Genomic DNA, 23612 nt, shown 5'->3' with positions numbered 1-23612 from the left:
GTTATTTATATATCAGGATTACTGTTGCTTTTTGAAAAAAATTCACAGAAAAACTGCTCACAGAACTGACAGTAAGCTGATACAACAGTGACAGCATAGGTGCCAAGCACCCATGGAGAAAAATTAGCGGGTGCTTAGCACCCACCAGCAGCCAAGCTCCCCTCCCTTCCCCCCACTCCTGCTTATTTCCCCCCCCCCCCCCTTATCAACTCCTTCCCCTCTCTCCTGTATGCAGCAGAGCAGCTGTTCAGTGGCATGCGGTGCAAGAGGTGCTGGGAGGGAGGAGCAGGGGAGGGGGCGGAAAGAGGCAGGGCAGGGATGGAGCCTTGGGGGAAGGAGTGGAGTGTGGTGGGGCCTGGGGCTGAATGGGGATTGAGCACCCTTGGGGAAAATTAGAAGCTGGCGCCTGTGAGTGGCAGTATGTGACATCACAGAACAACAAAACCTGTGAGTGTGATTCTCTGACCAGACTTGAGCCGGTGTACTACATCGGATTCGGGCAAAGGAGATAAACATATGTAAGAGAGAGAGGGGCTCAGTCAAAATATTTAGCAATTTCCTGAATAGGCTACTTTTAGTAAACTGACAAGAGATTTAGTGTTTTCCTGAAAATTACCACAGTCTGTTTTTATTATTTTTATTTTTTTTGCCCACCCAACAAAATACGCCTGCAACAAAATACATTTTACCTGTTCCCACTATTATGGCAGCTGGTTCTGCCATATTATGGGATCCCAGTCCTGCTGCAGGTGACTGAAAAGTGACTAAAAATGATCTCTTGGGAGACTGCTTCCTATATGTATTATTCAGTCATATATACTCATTTTAATAACTGCAAAGATTCTACTGCTTTTTTTTCTCCTGCTGCAGAAACAGCATAGCTCAGAAGGCGTGATCTAGGTTCCCTTCCCTGTTGTGCAGTTCCAGTTAATTCCTCTGATACAAAAGCCATTAAAAACAATGGGATTGCATGAGTGTCACTGAAGGCATAATTGGTGGTGATGGATGAGGAGGGGAGAGCCCAGCTTGATAACTTAAACTGTCACTTGTCCACAACCCACTTACCTTTAATGGGTTTGCATGGATGTAACTGATTGGAACTTGGTAAACAATTCTGTTGATGCACAAGAAGCAATAGGCTCCAGTTCCTTTCTCTGAGAAGTATTGTCTGTGCAGGGCAAACAGCAGTAAAAGCAGTAATAACTTCTCATTCATGTCACAGTGCTGACTCCAAATACCCACAAGAGGCTGACCTACTGGATGAAAGGTGAGTGGAAACATCTTACAGTAGAACCACACTTTAACATTAGGTAGTTAACATTTGTGCAGCGCTTTCAATATGCGAAGCACTGTATACTATGTCTAAGTAGCTATTCCATGTTAAATGTGTTTTGCAGCCAGAACTTTCGTTTGTTCATTGCTGATTTCTGTATCTCTCAAATAGAGCTGATGGAGCATTCCTTGGATAATGGAGATGGTCCTCCTTGCATTCCGGTGAAGCCATGCACCCCAGAATTCTATCATGCTCACCAAGCGTTGGTGAGTACTTGGTGGGACAGGAACTGAGGGAGTACTCGCCCCTACAGGTGGGATGGTTGGATGAGCTGAAGAAAGAGCACTCCACAAGCAGACTTGGTGAAGAAAAAATGCATTTTTGGGCTGTAGATACATATTGACGCACATGTAACTCAAAGGTGTTACCCGCCATAGTCCACCTCATGTGGCTCCCACCAGCAAGAGTCAAAGAAAACCCTGGATCAGTGTCATAATCCTGTGCTACAAACACATGCCCCTGGAACTTCTTGAGACAGCTGTTCCAGTCTCACTCTTTATGCCAGCATTCACAACTACGTGTGCCTGTCAGTCCATGCACATGTGTTTCATCTGTGTTGGGGCTGACAAACTCTGCTGCTTTCGTTTTGTCTCAGCTGGAAAGGGAGGAGTTGCTCCCCAGGCTCACAGGAACTGGATGACTATTCCGTACAAATCCTATGGGAGAAGCACCTAATCCTCCACGGTGGTCTGTATGTCTTAGTACCTGTTATGAATGATGGAGCCTTCACCCCATAAAGGAAGCTAAATAGAGTGTTTCTAGCTCAAGATCGTTTCTCTATCTGTACCTTTGCATCTCTTGTGTCCCAAAGGTCATGCACATCTCATCACAATAATGGAATGGGTGTGTAGTACTCTGTAACTTTATTTCTTTTCCCACATGGCTGGATTTACTTATTTTCTGCCCTTCTCTGTTGTTAACAGGCTTATAAGTTGATATCACAGCCCCGAGGCCTGGCACTCGTGCTCAGCAACATGCATTTCAGCAGTGAGAAGGACCTGGAGTTCCGTTCGGGTGGAGATGTGGATTACACTGCTCTGGAGATGCTCTTCAAGCACCTTGGCTACAGGGTGACTGTCCTGCATGATCAAACTGTGCAGGTGAGGAGGTTCCTTTGCTGCCTAGAGAGGGGGTTGGGGGCTTGTAACTATTGCATTGGTGTCTTGAGGACAAGCTGAGAGTCAATGGAAGGGAAGGATGGAACTGGGTAATGATAAGGGGTGGTGTCAATGAGACACTCTCTCCATTAGGATATGGTTGACAATATGATAGTGTTTGAGAGCCCCTGTATGGAAGGTCTAAGATTAATGTTTCCATATAAATATTTGTGTTGGAGAATATATGGTCTGTGAAGGATTCAGATCTTTAGGGATGTTACCTTATTACTGTCATGCTCTTCAGTAGTAAAGCTGGGGGTTTAACTGCAGCTGTAGTATTTTTTTTTTTTTTTTTTTTTCCCTAACATTTGTTACTCCAACAAGCTTAACGTAATGTTAACAAAGGACGTGGTTGGTTTTTTTTGTTCTGGTTAAATAATCAGCATTTCTCTATTCCATTCTGAGGATCTCGTAGAACCTCACAGATATTCACTGATTAAACTTCACAGTGAGGGTGTGAAGTACTAACCCATTTTGTAAACTGAAGTGACTTGCACAAAGTCTTGTGGAAATTAAGGTTAGAGGCTCTCTTAAAACCCAGGTCTTTTGACTTCCTGGCCTATGGTCTTGCCAGTAGACTTCTGTCTCCTCAGCAAACTTGTTCCTCATTTGCTAGTTCAGTAGGAGTGTTCTTCCCTCTGAGTTGGTACTGAACCAAATGATGCCCACTAAGGGGTGCTGTGCTGCTCCAGAAGCCATTTTCTGGATAACAGATCAAATCCACAGACCTGTCTACTCATGGTTATTAAAGATCCATCCATTGTAAATAGTTCTACCATAGAAACAACAAGGAGTCCAGTGGCACCTTAAAGACTAACAGATTTATTCTTCAGATGCATGGAGTGAAAATTACAGATACAGCCTGTATCTGTAATTTTCACTCCATGCATCTGAAGAAATGGGGTTTTTTACCCACAAAAGTTTATGCCCAAATAAATCTGTTATTCTTTAAGGTGCCACTGGACTCCTCGTTGTTTTGGTGGATATAGACTAACCTGGCAACCCCTCTGATACTTGGCAGTTCTACCATGTTCATCACTGTTAGTATCTAAGTACCTGAGTTACCATGGGCACTTATCCCAAAAGCTGCCCCAGTATCCTGACCAGGTTCTGGCAAATTATATTCTGTCAACCTAAGCTCCCTGTGCAGTGGTAATTGTCTATGGAATTTCTTATCTCTTAAATGTCTGTGTCTCACACTTAAGGCAGCTGAATTTCAGAAGTGGTTGAGTGATTCCTATGTAGAGCCTACAAAGTGTTTTTGGATCCTTGGGAATGAAAGATACTAAAGAAATAAGGGCATTTTGCTGCTGTTTAAAAGTATTAGAATATTTCTTCCTCCCCCTTAAATTAGGTTTGTGGTTCACTACTCCTGGGGGAATTCTGTGTCAAAAAATTCAAATTCTGTGCACAATAATTTTAAAATTCTGCATATTTTATTTGTGAAAACAACACTATATAATCATGCCACTTTCAATTATTTTGGTAATTTATTTCAAAATACAGACACAGCTGCTGACAGGTAACAGTACACACACACATTCCTCCAGGAGTAGAGTTAAAGAAATCCCTATGACAACCCAGTTCCTGTTTCTCTTCTCCCTCCCCCCCAGAGCCCAGTAGGGGAGCTAGACACCCACACTCCCTCCGCCCCCAGAGCCCAGCTGTGGGGTGTGTCCCCCAGTCCAGACACTTGTACGCACCCCCGAATCCCCAGACCCTACCTGTAGGCCCGCCGCCTTCCCACCCACACACTTGCACACCCTCCCCCTCAGAGTCCAGGGATCGAGTCGGAGAACAAGCCTGATGCTGGATCCCGGGCCTATGTGGAGTTTCCTGCATGCTGCATCCTTTCAGGGTGTGCTCCCTCCCTCTTCCCCCCTGACAGTGTCTTTTTTTATTTTCAAGCTGTGCTCTGCCAGGTCCAGCGGCCCCTAGTGGCAGCCAGCAGCTCATTTCTGTGGAGGAAAAGAAAATTCTGCACAAAAAGGATTAATTTCTGTGCAAATTCTGCATGCACAGTGGCACAGAATTCCCCCAGGAGTATCACATGGCTCCTTCCACTCGTTTCCCTTTCTGAAGGGACCACTGAGTGTGTTTCTTTCCTTCCAGGAGATGCAGGAGGCATTGCAGATGTTCTCTCAGCTGCCAGCTCACCGAGATGTGGATTCCTGCATTGTGGCTCTACTCTCGCATGGCATCGAGGGTGGGATCTATGGAGTTGATGGCAAGTTACTGCAGGTACCTTCCTACATACTAACCCCTTCCATAGCTTTAGGAAGCAGTACTGGGGGGGAGGGATATTGGCAGGGCAAGCAGGTAATGGGAGGCTGGAAGCACATGTGGAGTGGTTGGGAATTGGTGGGGAACTCAATGTAATATTGAGAAGAATCGCATGTAAGAAGCATAAAGGGAAACTATGGGAAATTGGGTGGTAATGAGGAGGCACATATGGAAGGAAGGGGGAAGTACCATGGGGATGTGCTTAGTTCTCTTCTTTCTTCTCACAGTTGCAGGAGATTTTCAGGCTCTTTGATAATGCAAACTGCCCAAGTCTCCAGAACAAGCCCAAAATGTTCTTCATTCAGGCCTGTCGTGGAGGTGAGTGATGCCAGGGATCATGAGGGCCAGATACTTGGCACAGAATTAAAGCTGGACTCTGGGTTTTACACACACACACACACACACACACACACACCTTCCCATCCAATTTGCTGTCAACTCTCCTCTTTGCTTCTCTCAGGTGTAAGCGGAACCCACATTCACCTCCCTCTGCCCTGCTGCTGCCTCTGTTGCTCTGTAAGTGCCTCTCACTCTGCATGGGGTGTGTGCATTGAATCACAGACCCCACAGCACCCTGGGAATGGCAAGTTCCATCATGGCATTTCTACTTGGGGCTTTCTCTTGCTGTGCCTGCATGGGGGAATAGGGGCATATAATGATATCATAAATCCCTGTGCAGTATGGAGTGATGCATCTGTACTCTCAAGTCTTGTCTGAAATCCTGCTCCTCTCCCTCTTCCCCTTCCCCCTATGTCTTGGAGCTGTTATCTACTCTTTCCCTATCCTAAGCTCCCAGAACTGGCTTCTTCTAATGTCGGAGCCCTTTCCTCTTACCTCCCTTCTGGTCCCCAAACCAGTGTTCCCTCTAATTTTTTTTTTACATCCATTACGGAATGAATTTATGTGCACCAATATGGAGGTGATGTGGGGTGGGATTGAGGAGTTTGGAGTGTGGGAGGGAGCAGAGGATTGGGATGCAGGGGGGATGAGGATTCTGGCTGGGGGTGTGGAATCTAGGGGGGCAGGAATGAGGGGTGCAGGAGGGGGCTCAGGCTGAGTCAGGGTTGGGGTGCAGGCTCTGGGGATGAGGGGTTTGGGGTGCAGGCTGCCTCTGGGCTGCAGTGGGGAGAGAGGATTCCCCCCAGCCCTCTCGCTGCAGCAGCTTGGGGGTGAGGGAGGGGCGCCTCTCTTGGGCCATGGCAGCTCTGGCAGGGCAGGGCTGGGCTGGACTGTGTCGGGGGAGTGGCTTCTCTCCCCGGCAGCTCTGGTGGGCCTGGGCTGGGCCTGGGGAGAGGCTCCTCTCCCCGGCTGCGGCAGCTCTGGCGGGCCTGCGCTGTGCCGGGCTGGGGGATGGGCTCCTCTTCTGGGATGTGGTAGCTCTGGCAGGCCTGGGCTGGGCTGGGGGAGGGGCTCCTCTTCCCGGCAGCTCTGGCGGGCCTGGGCTGGGGCCGGCTGGCAGAGGGGCCTGCTTTGATAGCCCGCTGCGCATCTTACAGGAACTTAGCCCCAAACCCTCATCCGTGTCTCTTCCCACCTCTTTGTCTGCTTCTGTTCCTAAAGTGCTTTCCTTTTTCCATCCATGCACTATGTCTACTCTTATGGCAGCATGTAGAGTATATACACTGCACACACCCCTAGCACAAATAGAGTAGTTGATATGGCACTGCTTAGGTGAGTAGACACCTGCCTGAACCTTAGGATGTATACCCTGTGCAGCTCTCTACATGCCCAAGCAATGCCTCCCAGTTTTAGCAGTGTAGTGTCCCACTGCTGGAGCCTTTTCCTCACAACAGTGAAAGGCTGAAGCAACAGGGAAAGGCTTGTGCAGTGGGGAGGCAGCTGGGAAAGGCTCTGGCAGGTGGAGCTGCCGGAGCCTTTCCCTGCTGCCTTTCATTGCCAGATGTAACCACACCACAGCCTGCTTTTCACAGCTGTGTGTAGCTGCCTGTCATTACTCCCAGAGGAGGAGTTCATCACAGCACCCTGCCCATGGAGTCAGGTTAGGACAGAGTGGGGCACATGGGGCTTCTGGGGGGTGTCACTGGGGGGGGGGGGGGGGGTTCAGAATGGCTAGTGTGGGGTGGGGACAGACTGGGGCATAGGCTCAGGAGCTAGTGGGGTGACAGCCTTGAACCAGGGGCTGAATGGGAGTGGGGGTGCAAGGTCACATAAGGATGGGGGAGAGGGGCTGCAGGGACACCGGGAGGCAGCTGCAGACACCCATGGGAATGGACGGCGGGTGCCAGGACAGGGACAGATGTGCCTGACTGAATGGGAGAGGCTTGGGGTCTACATGGGGGAGGCTCCCCAACTCCCTAACAATCCCCCCCACCCAAAAAAAAAACAAAAAATACCCTGTTCTATACTTCACACCCACACCCAACAACCCTCCAGGTTCACTCCAGGCTCCTTCCCTCTCCCTCAGCTCCTCCGTTACCTCTGACTCCCACAAGCTTTTTCACTGCTTCTGACAGGTGCAGGAAATACAATTTGGTATTGTAATATAAATGGATTACTCAAAGTTCTGTATTAATATGCCTAGTAAGGAATCTATTTGTGTAATAAAAAAAAAATTACTAGAATCTCTTTTTTGGTCTGTATTGTTACAGACATACTTGCTGACAGATATTTTGAAATAAATTACCAAAATAATTGAAACTGGCATGATTATATTGTGGTGTTTTGACAAATAAAATATACAGTATTTTAAAATATTGTGCGTAGAATTTTTAATTTTTTGGCTTGGAAATCCCCCAGAAATAATATTACATGTACCCCACATGCTGCCACCAATGTCGACAAAACCACAGTCTCCTACTGGTCTCATTGCCCCTTTTCCAATCTCCTCTTAATCTTGTAGCTGTCTCCTTTTTCTCTACTGTGCTGTTGCCATCACACTTACCTCTTCTCCATGCTTCTCACTTCTTGGTCCCTTCATAACTCCAACATGGCCCTACAGCATGCGGACCCTTTCCAAGTGATATCCTCCTTTTGGCCCTGTTGCTATGATACAATCCAGCACAGCCTCTCTGTAGAGCATCTGTCGTACAAGCTGTCTTTCTGTCTTTGTCAGTGGCAATGAAGTCTGAAGATGCCTGTTGAAGTCTCTACCCCTCTTCATTGTTGCTTGTTACTTCCTTACAAATTTTCCTTTTGGGCTGAAAGCTCATGTCTGGAGGTGGGAGTGTTTAAGCAAAATTAAGTCCACCATTTGAGTTTGGTGAATTTAATTCAGACTTGGAAAATCTCCCAAATCTCTGAAAGAAATTTTTGTAACTGGACCTAAATACGAATGTTTGGGCAAAAAGGTGTTCAGATTATCTTTTTTTAAAGTATCATAAAGACTTGAAGTTATGCTGTAGTAGATGTAGAAACTACATACAGTAAGATTTTTGTGTGATTATAACATTTTCCTGTGTTGTGCCAGCAGATGCTCTCTTGTACAGAAGTGAAAATGCATCTGAGTTACCTGCAGATGTTTTTTTTTAAAAAGGAGCTTGTACCTTTTTAAAAAATTTTCTGATGTAAAGAAGTTCTGAAAGGTTTTTTGTTTTAAAGCATCTCGTCCAGCCCCTCTCCTCCTGCACTTATTTTTCCATTAGAAATATCTACCCTCATCTACCCTGTTCTTGCGCGAGGTCTTCGGTCTTTAAAGATGACTAGAGAGTATTTAGGGTATGACCATACAAAGACTGAAACCTTAGCAATTGAGAAGACAGCTTTATTTATTTATTAGTCAATTTAAAATTATTAATTTTTCTGGTTTTTGTTAACATCTGCTTAATGTAAATGCCTGACTAATAATTGGGAGAAAACAAGCTGGGGGAACGGGTAACTTAATGACAAATGAAATTCAGTGTTGATGCATGCTAACTAATGCACATTAGAGGGAAAAATTTAAACTACTTATATGCCTTGTAGGGTTCTAAATTAACTGTGTCAATTCAGGAAAGGGACCTAGGCAGCATTATAGACAGCTCAGTGATGACCTCTGTTCAATGTGCAGCTGTGGTTTTAAAAAACAAACAAGATGCTTTGATGCATAAAGAATAGGATCAGGGTGGATTTGATTTAAATCAAATTGATTTAAATCATGATTTAAAACACTAGTCAAGAAGACTCTATTTAATCATGGATTTCTACATAAAAGTGCATTCTTGTTGATTGTTATAACCTTAATACATATTCCTCACAACTCAGAGATAGATGTAGGTTTCATTTTTAGAAAGTACACACTATACATTTAAGTGATTTATTTTGAAAACTTTTCAGATTAGTTTTACAGCTATATCAGAAAATGAATGATGATTTAGTTATTTCATTTACCAAAGGTAATTGAAGCAGATAATTCACCTCCCAATGACTTCATAAATATCTCCAATTTAGCAGGTTAATCATTAATATTTGGAGGATTTTCTTGCCATCTTGCACTAGGAGGCGAACATCACCAGACAGACATTTAAATTTTTATTTAACTAAAACAACGTTATGTATTCTGGATTCTTTCTCTTTAACAGCAAACATATAATATTTTAACAAAACAAGCATATGAAATTTGAATTTAGTTAAACATTCGGGTTTTTTAAAATCAGGTTTTTGTTAAAATTGTTTTTAACTAAAATAGTTTAATTTTTTTTTAAATATTTCATTTAATTGACTGTCAGCTAGGTCAACATGAGAAACGTAAAATATTGGCTTCTGCACCTAACTCAGTCGTCTTCACCTTCATTTTCCTGTTTGTTCATAATCTGGAAAAGAAAAACAAGCTTTCCTGCTTTTTCAGGTCCCAAACGATTTCTCAGTTTGGAATGAATTAGTCCAAAGGGAGAAAATATTCTTTCTACACTGGCAGAAGAAGTGAGATCATCACTTCAACAGTCTCTGAATCCAACTGCTTAAGTGACTTCTACCAGTTCACTGGTGTGACTTTCTTTAAAACATCATCAGCAAACATGTATTTCTTGAAAGGTTCACCCTTAGCTCTGAAGTTTATTATAGTTGGCATTATGGAGGGATGATTGCTGGATGTCCATGTCATAGCCAACTCCTCTTCTTCAGCAGTTAAGGTTTGACACTAGGACTGAATGTTAAGAATATTTGCAAGAAAATGAGCTGGAGATAGTGCTTGTCCCATTGTTTTTGTAATGCTTGTAATTTAACTCTGTCGTTGCATATTTCTCTTTAAGATCTCAGTTCCTTCCAAATTTCAACAGTGTCGGCAATAAAATAGGTATTTCCTTGCATTTTGTTCAAGGCTGCAGAAATAGGCTTGTGTTCAACATTTCTCTTAAGCCCCATGTTGAGAACTTTTGCTGTGATAGTGCCATCTATTTTTTCATGATTTTGTTCACAAACTGTCATCAGATTAGGCCAGTTCTTGATATAGTGTTCAAAACAGCCCAGTACTGAGTTCCATCACGTGTCTTGTGGGAGAGTTAGCTTGGTTCCTCCCACTTTTTTTTCAGAGCAGCTGCTGCAAAGTGGTTGTTATGGAAGTATTTTGCAATTTCAACAACATTAGCCTTCATTTCTGGAACACTGAAGTCTTTGGCTAGGAGGTGAATCAAATGAGCACTGCAACTGTATGTTATTAGCTTTGGACTCTCTTCTAAATAATCTCTTATCATTTTGGATACATTTGCAGCATTATCTGTGACCAAGCTGCGTACTAGACATTTGAATTTTTTTTTTCCACAGTTTCTTATAGCTTTTACTGCTACTTGTAAGTATTCTGCTGTGTGTACATTTCCTGATGTATCAATTGTTTCTGTAAGGAAGACATTCCCTTCTTCTGTTGTCACACAAGCACATACAACAGGATCATTGTGGACATTGCTCCACCCATCAAGACAATTTTACCCTCTAGACCTTTTGTGCACTGCTCAATTTCTCTTTCGTACGCTTTATCCAGCAATTTGCCTGTGACATCTGCTCTGTTGGGTGGACTGTATCCTGGTCTTAGTGACTGAACCATATTAATGAAGTGTGGGTTCTCAATTATGTAGAAAGAAGAGTTTGTTGCATAAACAAACTGGGCAATTTTTTTCATCAATTACCTCTTTGTAATCTGCCGGTTCTTATCACAAACTTATCTATGGTTGTTTCTGGATGATGGAGATTTTGTTTTTTCCTTTTTGCTATAGGTGATATACTGTACATACATGATGTGACTGAAACACTATCATTGGCAGATAACTCTGAAATTATAGAAAATGATGGTGATCTTGAAGGTGGATAGTCTTCAGAATCCTGTATGTTGAGGATGGATTCTCCTAAACAAAATAAGTCAATGCAGTTATTTAATTATTATTACCATACTGCTCATTTAGTATTACTCATTACTACTTTAAAGGTGAAATTGTAAAAGAAAGATCTGCCTATTTCAGCTACTTATTTTTTATCCCAACTGCATCTAAAATGATAGTACCATAGAGTCACAACTTTATATATATATATATATATATATATATATATATATACACTTTATTTATTTATTTTTTGTTTAAACATGGGAATTCAAGAATAGTTCAGAAGGAAGGCAGGCAGTCCTTAAGAAAGAAGTATGAAATAAAAGTCTACCAACCTGAAGATCCTGCATGTTCAGACATGTTCCTTTCATCCTCTTCAACGCAGCTTCCTCCTGAGAAGGAACACTTCTCATGATGTTTCATTTGGGCAACCAGGCCTTGCATTTCTCTGTTGCACTGCTTGCATTTTGCACACATGCCTGTCTTACCCACAGGTAGAGGAACTTCATTAAAATATTCCCAAACTGGCTCTCTTTTACAGCCTGCTGCCATTATAGGTTTTCCCTTCTAGTGAGAGAATGGTATGGTAGATCTCAAATCAATGAAGGCTACACTCAGAAAGACCTCAGACTTCTGGAATATGCTGCTCAAACAGTTTCACTTTTGTTTCTACTGCCTGTCCCTCCCTTCTCACATTTATCTCCAAACTTATTCTCCTTGTCCAGATCTATTCTGCCCCCAACAATCTTCTATCCATTGAACTTTATGAAACTTTGCACTTTTAGAGAGAGGTAAGGGATTGACTCTGTATACAAACTTGCAGAGGGACAGTAGGGTTGAGGGCTGTTATTTCTCACCTCTATATATTATTTATTTTTAAAACATTTTTGCTGTTAACAAGCATGTTATCTCTGGAAACACAAATCCACAGTTTGAGAACTGCAAAACTAAGCTTCTCTGATGGTATTGTCTAGACTGAGCACTGAGTCCCAGTGGGTAGATAGAAAGATTAACCTAAATAATCTATACAGAAGCCCCTGGAACCCCATAAGATGAACTATTGGAACTCATTTACAAACCTTTTCTTAAACATTACATGAATATATAGTCTTATACTATAGAATTAAAATTTATAATCCCTGTTCCATGATGAGATACATATGAGCTATTATGTATTAGTTAAAACTATCTTTTGATCGGATTTTTTTATAAAATGCTTTTTGAGGAAAAAACCTATTTAAATAAAAAAAAAATCTCATTTTTGATTTAAAAAAATAAAATAAAAAAAAATCATTGATTTTTATCCACCCTGAATGGTATGCAGTCTCATATGTATAATGTCTGTGTTCAGCATTGGTCATCCCATCTCCAAACGGATATTGCAGCATTAGAGGGGTTCAGAAAAGAGAGGAGAATGATTAAGGGCCTGGAAAAACTCTTGTATGAAGAGACTGAAAAGATTGGGATTGCTTCCTTAAAAATGAGACAATGGTGCACATGATAAAAGTCTGCAGTGACGGGTCTGCAGAAGGTAGAGCGAGTAATTCTGTTGTCCTGTCTCCTAACAAAAGGACACAATAAAGAAATACTGTTTTGGATTGTGGAATTCTGTCACTGGCAGTCATTGTGCCCAAGATCCAAAAGGAGACTGGATATCATAGAACTGGAAGGGACCTCAAGAGGTCATCTAGTCCAGTCCCCTGCACTCATGGCAGGAATGAGTATTATCTAGACCATCCCTAACAGGTGTTTGTCCAACCTGCTCTTAAAAATCCCCAATGATGGAGATTCCACAACCTCCCTAAGCAATTTATTCCAGTGCTTAACCACTCTGACAGTTAAGAAGTTTTTCCTAATGTCAAACCTAAACCGTCCTTGCTGCAATTTAAGCCCATTGCTACTTGTCCTATCCTCAGAGGTTAATGAGAACAATTTTTCTCCCTCCTCCTTGTAACAACCTTTTATGTACTTGAAAACTGTTATCATGTCCACTCTCAGTCTTCTCTTCTCCAGACTAAACAAACCCAATTTTTTCAACCTTCCTTCACAGGTCATGTTTTCTAGCCCTTAAATCGTTTTTGTTGCTCTTCTCTGGACTTTCTCCAATGTGTCCACATCTTTCCTGAAATATGGTGCCCAGAACTAGATACACTACTCCAGTTGAGGCCTAATCAGCACGGAGTAGAGTGGAAGAATTACTTCTCGTGTCTTGCTTACAATACTCCTGCTAATACATCCCAGAATGTTTGCTTTTTTTTGCAAAAGAATTACACTGTTGACTCATACTTAGCTTGTGATCCACTATGACCCCCAGATCCCTTTCTGCAGTACTGCTTCGTAGGCAGTCATTTCCCATTTTGTATGAGTGCAACTGATTGTTTCTTCCTAAGTGGAGTACTTTGCATTTGTCCTTATTGAATTTCATCCTGTTTACTTCAGACCATTTCTCCAGTTTGTTCAGATCATTTTGAATTTTAATCCTGTCCTCCAAAGCACTTGCAACCCCTCCCAGCTTGGTATCATCCGCAAACTTTATATGTGTACTCTCTATGCCTTTATCTAAATATAATAATAATATATGGAGATATACCTATCTCATAGAACTGGAAGGGACCTCAAAAGGTCATCTAGTCCAGCCCCCTGCCTTCACTAGCAGGACCAAGTTTTTTTGCCCCAGATCCCTAAGTGGCCCCCTCAAGGATTGAACTCACAACCCTGGGTTTAACAGGCCAATGTTCAAACCACTGAGCTATCCCTCCCCCACTGATATTGAACAGAACTGGATCCAGAACCAATCCCTGCGGGACCCCACTCGTTATACCTCTCCAGCATGACTGTGAACCACTGATAACTACTCCCTGGGAACGATTTTCCAACCAGTTATGCACCCACCGTATGGTAAGCTCCATCTAGGTTGTATTTCCCTAGTTTGTTTATGAGAAGGTCATGCGAGACAGTATCAAAAGCCTTACTAAAGTCAAGATCTACCACATCTACTGTTTTCTTCCCCTCCCTCCCCCCCAAGGCTTGTTGCCCTGTCAGGTTGGTTTGACACAATTTTGTTTTTGACAAATCCATGTTAACTGTTATCACCTTATTATCTTGTAGATGTTTGCAAGTTGATTGCTTAATTATTTGCTCCATTATCTTTCCGGCTACAGAAGTTAAGCTGACTGATCTGTAATTCTCCGGGTTGTCCTTATTTCCCTTTTAATAGATGGGCACTATATTTGCCCTTTTCCAGTCTTTTGGAATGTCTCGTGTGTTCCATGACTTTTCAAAGATAATTGCTAATGGCTCAGATATGTCCTCAGTCAGCTCCTTGAGTATTCTAGGATGCATTTCATCAGGCCCTGGTGATTTCAAGACATCTAACTCGTCTAAGTAATTTTTGACTTGTTCTTTCCCTATTTTAGATTCTGATCCTACCTCATTTTCACTGACATTCACTATATTAGATGTCCAATTGCCACCAACCTTCTTGGTGAAAACTGAAACAAAGCACCTCTGCCATTTCCACATTTTCTGTTGTTGTTTTCCCCCCTCGTTGAGTAATGGGCCTACTCTGTCCTTGTTCTTCCTCTTGCTTCTAATGTATTTGTAGAATGTTGTCTTGTTTCCTTTTATGTCCCTAGCCTGTTTGATCTCATTTTGTGCCTTGGCTTTTCTAATTTTGTCCCTGCATACTTGAGTTATTTGTTTGTATTCATCCTTTGTAATTTGACCAAGTTTCCGCTTTTTGTAGGACTCTCTTTTGAGTTTTAGATCATTGAAGATCTCCTGGTTAAGCCAGGATGGTCTCTTGCCATACTTACTATCTTTCTTATGCAGTGGGATAGTTTGCTCTTGTGCCCTTAATAATGTCTCTTTGAAAAAATGCCAAATGTCTTCAATTGTTTTTCCCCTTAGACATGGGATTTTACCTACCAGCTCCCTGAGTTTGCTAAAGTCTGCCTTCTTGAAATCCATTGTCTTTATTGTGGTGTTCTCCCTCCTACCGTTCCTTAGAATCATGAACTCTACCATTTCATAATTATCCATAAAAATGTTCAGAATTCTCAACTAATGCTAACAAATTCTGGAAGGGATGTTAAGCATACTTAAGATAGTTAAAGACCTGCATGAGACCTAATGTAGGGGGGACTTTATCTCCCATCAGCCTGCTGTGATGTTCTTACACTTTCCTTTGAAGTAGCTGGAGTTGGCTACTGTCAGAGACAGGACACTGGACTAAATGGATCTTGAGTTTGATTCAGTATGGCAATCTCTGTTCCCATGCTCAGGTCTTTTCATTTAAGGATTGAGAGCTTGCAGTTCAGATCTGAGTCTTCCAAAGAGCACTTGGCAAAAAGCACTGAAGACACCAGGCTTTATATCCTTGAAATGTCTAAGGTAGAAAACATGCAGGAGGGGAAAAAACATTAAAAAGAAAACCAAAACCCCTTCAGTCTTCATACGTTATAAAGAACTAAAAAAGAACCACTATTTTTTTTTTCTTTGCAGGTCCCCTTTAGATGTGTAGAGGGGAATGCAGAACTCAGGTCATCCCTGGTCTGGTCAGACTGAGTCAGTTCATTGCAGCGAGCTGTACGCTAGCATTTTTTTGGTATCCCCAGCTATTCATGCAGTTTCAAGGCTCTAATTTTTAAATAGTATTTCTAGTCTTTATGGCTGTATAGAGAATCTGTCCAAAAGTACAACCAGTGCAGGGATTCCTGATTTCATCTACAGATAGAGAAAACTAATAGTTTTAAATGGGTTCTGTTGGAACTGTTGACATTGTGAACTGCTATTTTAGCTGAAACATCCTGCTATCCTGGGATTGAGGGGAAGATTTGGGATTTTAGTTGGGATTTGGAGTTGTGTCCAAGATTTAAAGAGAATGCTGCCACTTCCCAACACACTCAAATTCTCAGTGATTATAAAGCTATGCTACCGTAATATATAGACATTGAATAACAGATAGTGATACTGCAGCAGTGATACTAAATTAACTACAATAATAGTGTGGGCTTAGTCAGCACTATATTAACAGAGTTACTATTGCTTCCAGTAATCACAGAAGACCAAATATAGAAGGAAAGAGGAGTTTAAATGTTATAGGCAAGGAAAAAGAGATTTTCTGTTGAAATTTGAGAAGAGACAGATACAGAAATGCAGGAGTTGTAGAGAAGTGTTCTTGCGCTAACAGCTGTGGCGTTGGGTCCTGGACAAAGGAAGCCAGCATTATACAAGCAGATAGAGCTCAGTGACTGGGGGAATATGAGAAGACTGCACAACAGGTTTGGGAGTAACTTGTTTCCCTGTTTTTGTTTTTTTGTGTGTCTCCCCCACCCCCCACTCCTCAGATGAGACAGACCGGGGAGTGGATCAGAGGGATGGGAAAGAGCGCTCTGACTCTCCAGGCTGCGAGGAGAGTGATGCCAACAAAGAGGAGAATCCTAGGCTGCGTTTGCCCACACGTTCTGACATGATCTGTGGCTATGCCTCTCTGAAAGGTATCAGGGAGGGTCCCATGGAAGTGTCTATCTCCCTGTCTGTGAGGGTGTTAAAGGTGGTAGCCCCTCCTCTGAGCTTCAGCAGTTCCCCTGTGTGTGTCCCCTAGAGACTTCCTTCTCTGGATCTCCCTGTGTTTGTCCCTCTCTATTTTCACCATGGGCTGATGCATTTTTTATGTTTTCAGGCACAGCTGCCATGCGAAATACCAAGCGTGGATCCTGGTATATTGAGGCTCTCACTTCTGTGTTTGCCGAGGATTCTCAAAACATGCATGTGGCTGACATGTTGGTGAAGGTAAGCTGAGACACCCCTCTCCTACATTTGCCTGGTTCTTGCAGTGTCTTATGCTTCAAGTTCTTAGGCCTGAGTTGCCCACAGAAGAGTGCTCCTGCCTCACACTCTACAGCAGAGGTTCTCAAACTAGGGGGCGTCCACCCCTGGGAGAGGTGCAGAATGTATTCTAAGGAGATGTGAGAAGCTTTAGGAGAGCAGTAACTGCTGGCCAGGCACCCAGCTCTGAAGACAGCACCATCGCCAGCAGCAGCGGAGGGTGGCAATGCTTGGCCAGCAGCTGCCGTTCTCCACTCTGCCTTCAGAGCTGGGCAGCGGTATATACTTGTGTGGTGGTGGCGTGGGGGGCATAAACAACTACAAACACACAGAAGAGGGGCTGCAATCAAATAAGTTGGAGGAAAAACTGCTCCATGGTACCTCCTGCTGTGAATGGCCATGGCAGAGCCCCCTACATCCATTGCTCCTGCACCATTATCTATAGAGCCTCCTGCTAGGAGGAACTGAGGCAGTTCCCTAGAACTAATTCTCTATGGTGCCTCTACCTGAGAGAGCCTTGGATTGGATTAACTGGTTGATCTGTTTGTTGGAGCTTGTATCACTTATACCCCAGGAATGAAGTTTTCCTTAGCTCTGTTTCCTTTGTTTCTCAAACCGCCTCCTGTTTCTTTCATCTTTCAGGTGAATAGACTAATCAAGCAGCGAGAAGGCTATGCCCCTGGCACAGAGTTCCACCGATGTAAGGAGATGTCCGAGTACTGTAGCACACTCTGCCAAGACCTTTACCTATTCCCTGGCTATGTTCCTAGGAACTAACCCTGCTGTTCTTGTTCTGACGGATGTTCTGACAAAGCTTTAATGTGGACAGCCATACTTTTACTGCTGTCAGTCTGGGCATCTGACAGCGCAGCCCACAACGGGAAGTGTCCCTTCAAGATTGGGTGCTCTTCCTGCTTGTGTGAATCTCGCTAACTCCTCTCTGTCTGGGAGAATCTTACAACTGTTGGTGACCCGCAACTCAGTTCAAGGTTTAAAATCTTAATGTTCCACTGGCTTGTCTCACTTTTAGCTGCTGGGCCAGGGGGAATCAATGGGGGAATCAGGGCAGTGATGGCAGCACCTTCTGAATGAAAGGAAACCTGTGGGCATTGGTAGCCAGGAATGTGAAATCAGAATCAGCCTTTCCTTTTTAAATTTTGGAAAACTTGGGTCTGTTTCTAAAGAAAATAAGTTCTACATCGTTTTTATAAATTGCTGCTTAATTTTGTTTATACCGTTTAACTTGTTATGACTTTTTAAAAAGTTCTTTTCCTGGTTTCCCAAGCAGCAGGGTCTATAGCTGTGAAGGACAGGAAGGGATGCCCCTCCCTGAAGTCAGGAGAGACCTTCCTCCCAGTAAAACAGAATCTCTCACTACTGAAAGTCCCATGGTGAAGGTTTTCTCTTCATTTCCAGTATACACTCATCTACTTTGGTTTGGTGTTTAAGTCCTGATATTTTGCATGTGTTTTCTATAGCCATAGGAGAGAATTTCAGATTAGCTGGAAAAGACATTGTTGAGATCTAGCTCTGAAAGCAAAGGTATGTTTCTATTTTAGAAGTCTAATTCTGTCTTGGAAATATTTTGAATCTGGGAACTCCAGGCTTGTTTCCCTCATGAGTTCCAAATGTGAGTTAGTGCACAGTTTTTGTAACACCCACATCTAATTCCTATGGTTTTCTGACCATTCAAATACTTCAGCAGGCTTCTGATGAGTCTATAAACTGTGCCAGGCTTGTGGATTCCTTGTCTTTTGGTTAAGAAATGTATAAATCTTTTTCTTTGCAAAGAGCCTGTCACTTTGTTTCTTCATCACAGTGATTTTCTTTCTGTTTAAAGTTTCTTTAAAAAATGGGGGGAGTTGCAGAATTCAGTTTCACTCCCCCCCCCCCCCCCCATTAACTTTTGCTTCCCCAACTATGGGCAGCTAGAGATCTTTGCTTGTCCACTGATCAGTCCATAAGGCCAGTCAGAGAGAAGCGATGGAGTAGGACACTCCATCTGTTGGAATCTATCTATGCATTCTCTTTTCCAGTACAGTAACTCCTCACTTAAAGTCGTCCTGGTTAATGTTGTTTCCTTGTTACATTGCTGATCAATTAGAGAACATGCTCATTTAAAGTTGCGCAATGCTCCCTTATAATGTTGTTTGGCAGCCGCCTGCTTTGTCCTCCGCTTGCAGAAAGAGCAGCCTGTTGCAGCTCACTGGTGGGGGCTTGGAACCAGGATGGACCAGCAGCCCCCCATCAGCTCTCCACTCCCCTAAGTTCCCTGTGTGGCTGCTGTCCAGCGGGCTATCAATTGCTGGCAGTTCAGCTGTCCCTCCCCCCACTGCCATGTGCTGCTTCTGTCTAGGGTTACCATACGTCCAGATTTCCCCGGACATGTCCAGTTTTTTGGTGCTCAAATCCCCGTCCGGGGGGAATTTCCAAAGAGCTGGACATGTCCGGGGAAATAGGGAGGCATAAGCCAGGGTCCGCCCACCACGATCCGCCGGGTCCACAGCACAGCCCAGCTGCCTCAGCTACAATGCTCAGGTGGGGAACGGGGGGGGCTCGGGCTTCCCTCATGGGCGGGGACCCCCCCGGCCACTGGGGGACCTTTCCTGTGGCCCCGCGCAGCTTGGAACCAGGCGCCGCGGGAGCTGTTTCCCGCGGGGACAGACAGGCCGGGGAATGTGCTCGGCGGCAGGAAGGAAGCTGTGGCCGGGGCTGCAGGGACCCACGCTGCCGAGCGTCTGAAGCCCCCAGCAGGCAGAGGCTGCCGGGTGAGCGGGGGAGCAGGGCAGGCGGGGGCATAGAGGCTGCAGGGGCAGGGCAGGCGGGGGGAGCAGGGGCTGCAGGGCGAGTGAGGAGCAGGGGTCACAGAGGCTGCAGGGGCCTGGGGGGTGCAGGGGCAGGGCAGGCGGGGGGTGCAGGGGCTGCAGGGTGAGTGGGGGGCAGGGGTCACAGAGGCTGCAGGGCAAGTGGGGAGCAGGGAAGCACTTAGCAACCCCCAACCAAGATCAGAGCGGGAGGGAGGAGGGGGAATGCAGGGTGCTCAGAGGAGGGGGCAGAGTTGGGGCAGGGGCTTTGGGGAAGGGGCGGGGCCGGGGATGGGGAAGGGGCAGAGTTGGGGCAGGGCCAGGCCCCCGTGGAGTGTCCCCTTTTTTTCAGTGTTGAAATATGGTAACCCTACTCCTGTCCTCTGCCTTGGAGCTGCTCCCGGGAGCTTCCTGCTTGCTGTGGGGGAGAAAGGTAGGGGAGAAGAGGGGTGCCAATGTCAGGGTGTCCCCCTCCCCCCTGCTCCGCTTACCCCATCTCGGTGGGGGTGGGGGGACATGACAGGGCTCAGGATGGAGGGAGCTTGCTAGCAGCAGCTGCTGTTTCAACTTGCTGATCTACTTAAAAAGGCAATGTACTTAGTGGGGTCAGCGTACTTAAAGGAGCGCGCACACACACACACACACACACACACACACACACACACACACACACACACACACACACACACACACACACACACACACACACTCTCTCTCTCTCTCTCTCTCTCTCTCTCTCTCTCTCTCTGTGTCTCTGTCTGCCATGCTGTCTCCCTGCCCTCCATTTGTGCTGCCTTGTAGAGTGTGAGGCTACATTAACAGCAATGTGTTAACCCTTGAGGGCTCAGCCAAGTGCTAGTTCATCATTCAGCACTATGGCATTCCCTGACAAATATTCCACCCTCTGACTCCAGCACCTGCTGATGATTTAACAATATTAAATTGTTGTTTAAAACTTATAGTGTGTGTATATAATTTTTTTACATTAATTCTTATGGGGAAATTGGCTTCACTTAACATCGTTTCGGTTAAAGTCACATTTTCCAGGAACATAACTACAACATTAAGCGAGGAGTTACAGTACTGTAAATGTCTCCCACTTCAGGACCTGCCCTTGAGTGTGATCAGGGAGATAGAGGGCCATTCTGCACTCTCCCTTTGTTGTCCTCTTGTGTTTCATGGCAAGCAAATCCCAGGAGTGCTGGATTAAGGTCTGAATTTCTGAGCCTACTTTTTCCCTACTCCATGGCAGTGTGTTAGCAGTCCTCTCATCTGGATTACTCTTTCCTTCTCCCAGGATCTTTCTTATAAACTCTCCCCACCCCTCCTACAATAATTATTTTAAAATATTTCTGGAGGGAGGCCAGAAGGCTGCTTGTCTCCTTCCTTCTTGCTCTGCCTAGCAGATATGAAGGTCATATTCTTCCAGTTAAAAGGTTTGCTGCACAGATATACAACCTACACACAGCAGCTGAGGAGCAGAATACTAGTGACCATGTCTGCCAGTTGGCACCTTACCTTGGAGCTCAAGATAGCAACTCAAAGGGTATTTCCTCTCTGGATGAGAAGTTTTCCTCTGGTGTTTCGCAATGGATGCGTGTCAATGCGGCATCTCCTCTCTGTTTGGTGAAGGGAAATCCAGTAGAGCTGCACCAGGTCTCAATGTCACTGCCACTTTCATATATACTTTTTTTGTATGCCTGTATGTACTGCCTCTGGATGCCAAAATACAGAGTTAATGTTTGGTTATATCTGTGCCTCGTTTCCTGTCTGGAACACTGCTCCCTCTGTTTTTTACCCCCATAATGGAACTTTGTGTATGAGAGAATTATGAATGAGCTTTTGTTCAGATGTGCCCACGGACTCTGCTTGGGGGGTTGTGTTCTTGTGCTATTGCCCAGGCATTCTGGTGTAGGGAGTGTGCCCAACTGAGGAACAGTGGGACTGCGGTATGATGCAGACTTCCTTACAGCAGTGATCAGCCTTAGTGTGGGTATGCCTGGTAAGATGTGAATGGAATCAGGTCCTGGAAAATCTCCCACAAGAGTGAGGGTATTATCCTTTGTTCAGAGCACCTGCCATTAAAACTGAGAGTCTATTTATTAAGGAGTGTGCCCACACTGAGGAAAAATATAGGCAGAGGATTTTTTAATCATCTCTTTCCCCAAGGCCCCCCACTCCACCGAATTTCACAGAAATGGGCATCATAAAGGTTCCCCTGAATGACATCTCCCTGTCCCATGCTTTTAGTGTTTTTGCAACCTGTGTATGGGGGCAAAAGTGCAGTACCAATGGGAAGCCACATAGTGGCTGCAGAGATGCATGCAGAGAAGGCTGAAGGGGATAAAACCCAGTCCCATTACCAGTGAAAGATTACTCAATCTTCTATAGAGAGTCATTTCTGTGACTAAGCCCCAAAGAGTTTACAAATGAACTGTAGATAAGTCAAGGAGCCATTTCCTCCCATCTCCCTCAAAAACACCCATCACCGTCTCTTCTGCTGTCCGTGCCCCTCGTACTTCCCTGCCTCATTTTCCAGACTTTGTGAAGAAATCTGTGAGTGAAGTACAATGGAAGAATTATTAAAATCCAGCAGTGTAGAAGGTAACTGGAGAATTGTAAAAAGAACTGGAGTACTTGAGGCAGATGAAGATGCAGTAGTAAGCACCCAATGCTATATTCCTCTGGCTGTTCCTGTTGCTTGCATTCTTCATTTTCAAAGTGCCTTAATAAACTATTAAGATTTGATTTAAAAAACAAAAAAACCCCTAAAAGGATCACTTAAGGCTTTTAGGGAAAAGAAGACACACAAGAAAAAGTTAATGCTAGCCAAAGGGGTTCCTATAAATAAGCCTTTTACAAATCTATCAGTTGGGTAGTTTCCGTCCATCTGTACATCTTCTGTTGTCCATCTGTGCTGCTGCCTGTCCTTTAAAGCAACTTTGAGCTGCACTTTTTTGCAAAATACTGCTGGTGCCTGAATGCACAGGGCTTTAGGGGGACACTGCAATGTATGCAGGGGGAGGGATAGCTCAGTGGTTTGAGCATTGGCCTGCTAAACCCAGGGTTGTGAGCTCAATCCTTGAGGGGGCCATTTGTGGATTTAGTTGGGGATTGGTCCTGCTTTGAGCAGGCGGTTGGACTAGGTGACCCCTTGAGGTCCCTTCCAACCCTGATATTCTATGATTATCATCTGCCCAGGGGTCAAAGTATATATTGTATGCTTACTTCTCCACTGCAGCACAGCAGGTAGTGAATGGGATAATGGGGGGCACTGTTAAGGAAAATATTTACCATTTTCTTCTGTTTCTCCCAGAAACTCTGATCTTAATTTGGAAAATGAATTAAATTCAGCTTGGATAGCAACATTTGCATGGGTTGAAATCTGGCAGAAGAACAAAGACATGCTGCACTGGGAAAGTATCTAGGGGTGGGGTCTCGTCTGTTCTTATTTATGATCTTTGGTAATAATCTGGAAGAGAAGACAAGCAGTATGTTAATGATACAGATGAGGCTAAAGTGGAAGGAGTTACAATCAGCACTGAGGACATGGAGATAATTAAAGCAACCTGTAGAGATTAGAAAAATAGGCAGGATAAAAATGTTTTAACTTGGAAAAATTCAGTCTAGGCAAAAATACAATTATTTAACAGTAGGGAGAAACCTGGGAAGCACTGAGCCTGTGGAGCATTCGATGTGATAGAGAACAGCAACTTGATTAGACATCTTCAAAATGGGATATGGTAGGACATAATGGCCACTGTGGTTTGGAGCCATACACGAAGAGCAGGGAACTAGAGTTTTTCAAAAGATAGTAGTGGTGAGATCAGATCTAGAGCATGCATTCCATTCTGGGCACCCACTTACCGAAGTGCAGGGTTTTCAGAACCACAAAAGTGATTGGGGCGGTGGAGGATGTGACTATTCATTATTATTTCTGTGCTCCCAAAACTGGGAG

The 23612-nt window shown here is 44.2% G+C and overlaps 1 protein-coding gene across 6 annotated transcripts in view; it reads left to right on the top strand.

The window, feature by feature from the left end:
- The window catches only part of CASP2 (caspase 2), a 35597-nt gene that overhangs the window by 7987 nt on the left and 3998 nt on the right, over positions 1-23612 (top strand). For 2 of the 6 annotated variants that reach the window (XM_054041108.1, XM_054041099.1), the window contains exons 5-12: positions 1223-1267; positions 1445-1539; positions 2257-2433; positions 4603-4731; positions 5001-5091; positions 16370-16519; positions 16705-16814; positions 17493-18742. In XM_054041108.1, coding sequence (XP_053897083.1) covers positions 1223-1267; positions 1445-1539; positions 2257-2433; positions 4603-4731; positions 5001-5091; positions 16370-16519; positions 16705-16814; positions 17493-17627 — 932 coding nt within the window. In that variant the 3' untranslated portion in view covers positions 17628-18742. Of the gene's footprint in view, positions 1-1222; positions 1268-1444; positions 1540-2256; positions 2434-4602; positions 4732-5000; positions 5092-5233; positions 5766-16369; positions 16520-16704; positions 16815-17492; positions 18743-23612 lie in introns of those variants that run through there. The other 4 variants (XM_054041133.1, XM_054041118.1, XM_054041127.1 and 1 more) reach the window with 4 other exon arrangements.

Source organism: Malaclemys terrapin, chromosome 1 (assembly GCF_027887155.1).
Source record: "Malaclemys terrapin pileata isolate rMalTer1 chromosome 1, rMalTer1.hap1, whole genome shotgun sequence".
In the NCBI taxonomy this organism is placed as follows: Eukaryota; Metazoa; Chordata; order Testudines; family Emydidae; genus Malaclemys; species Malaclemys terrapin.
Note: the sequence above shows the minus strand (reverse complement) of the source record. Positions and strands in the feature narration are given on the sequence as shown.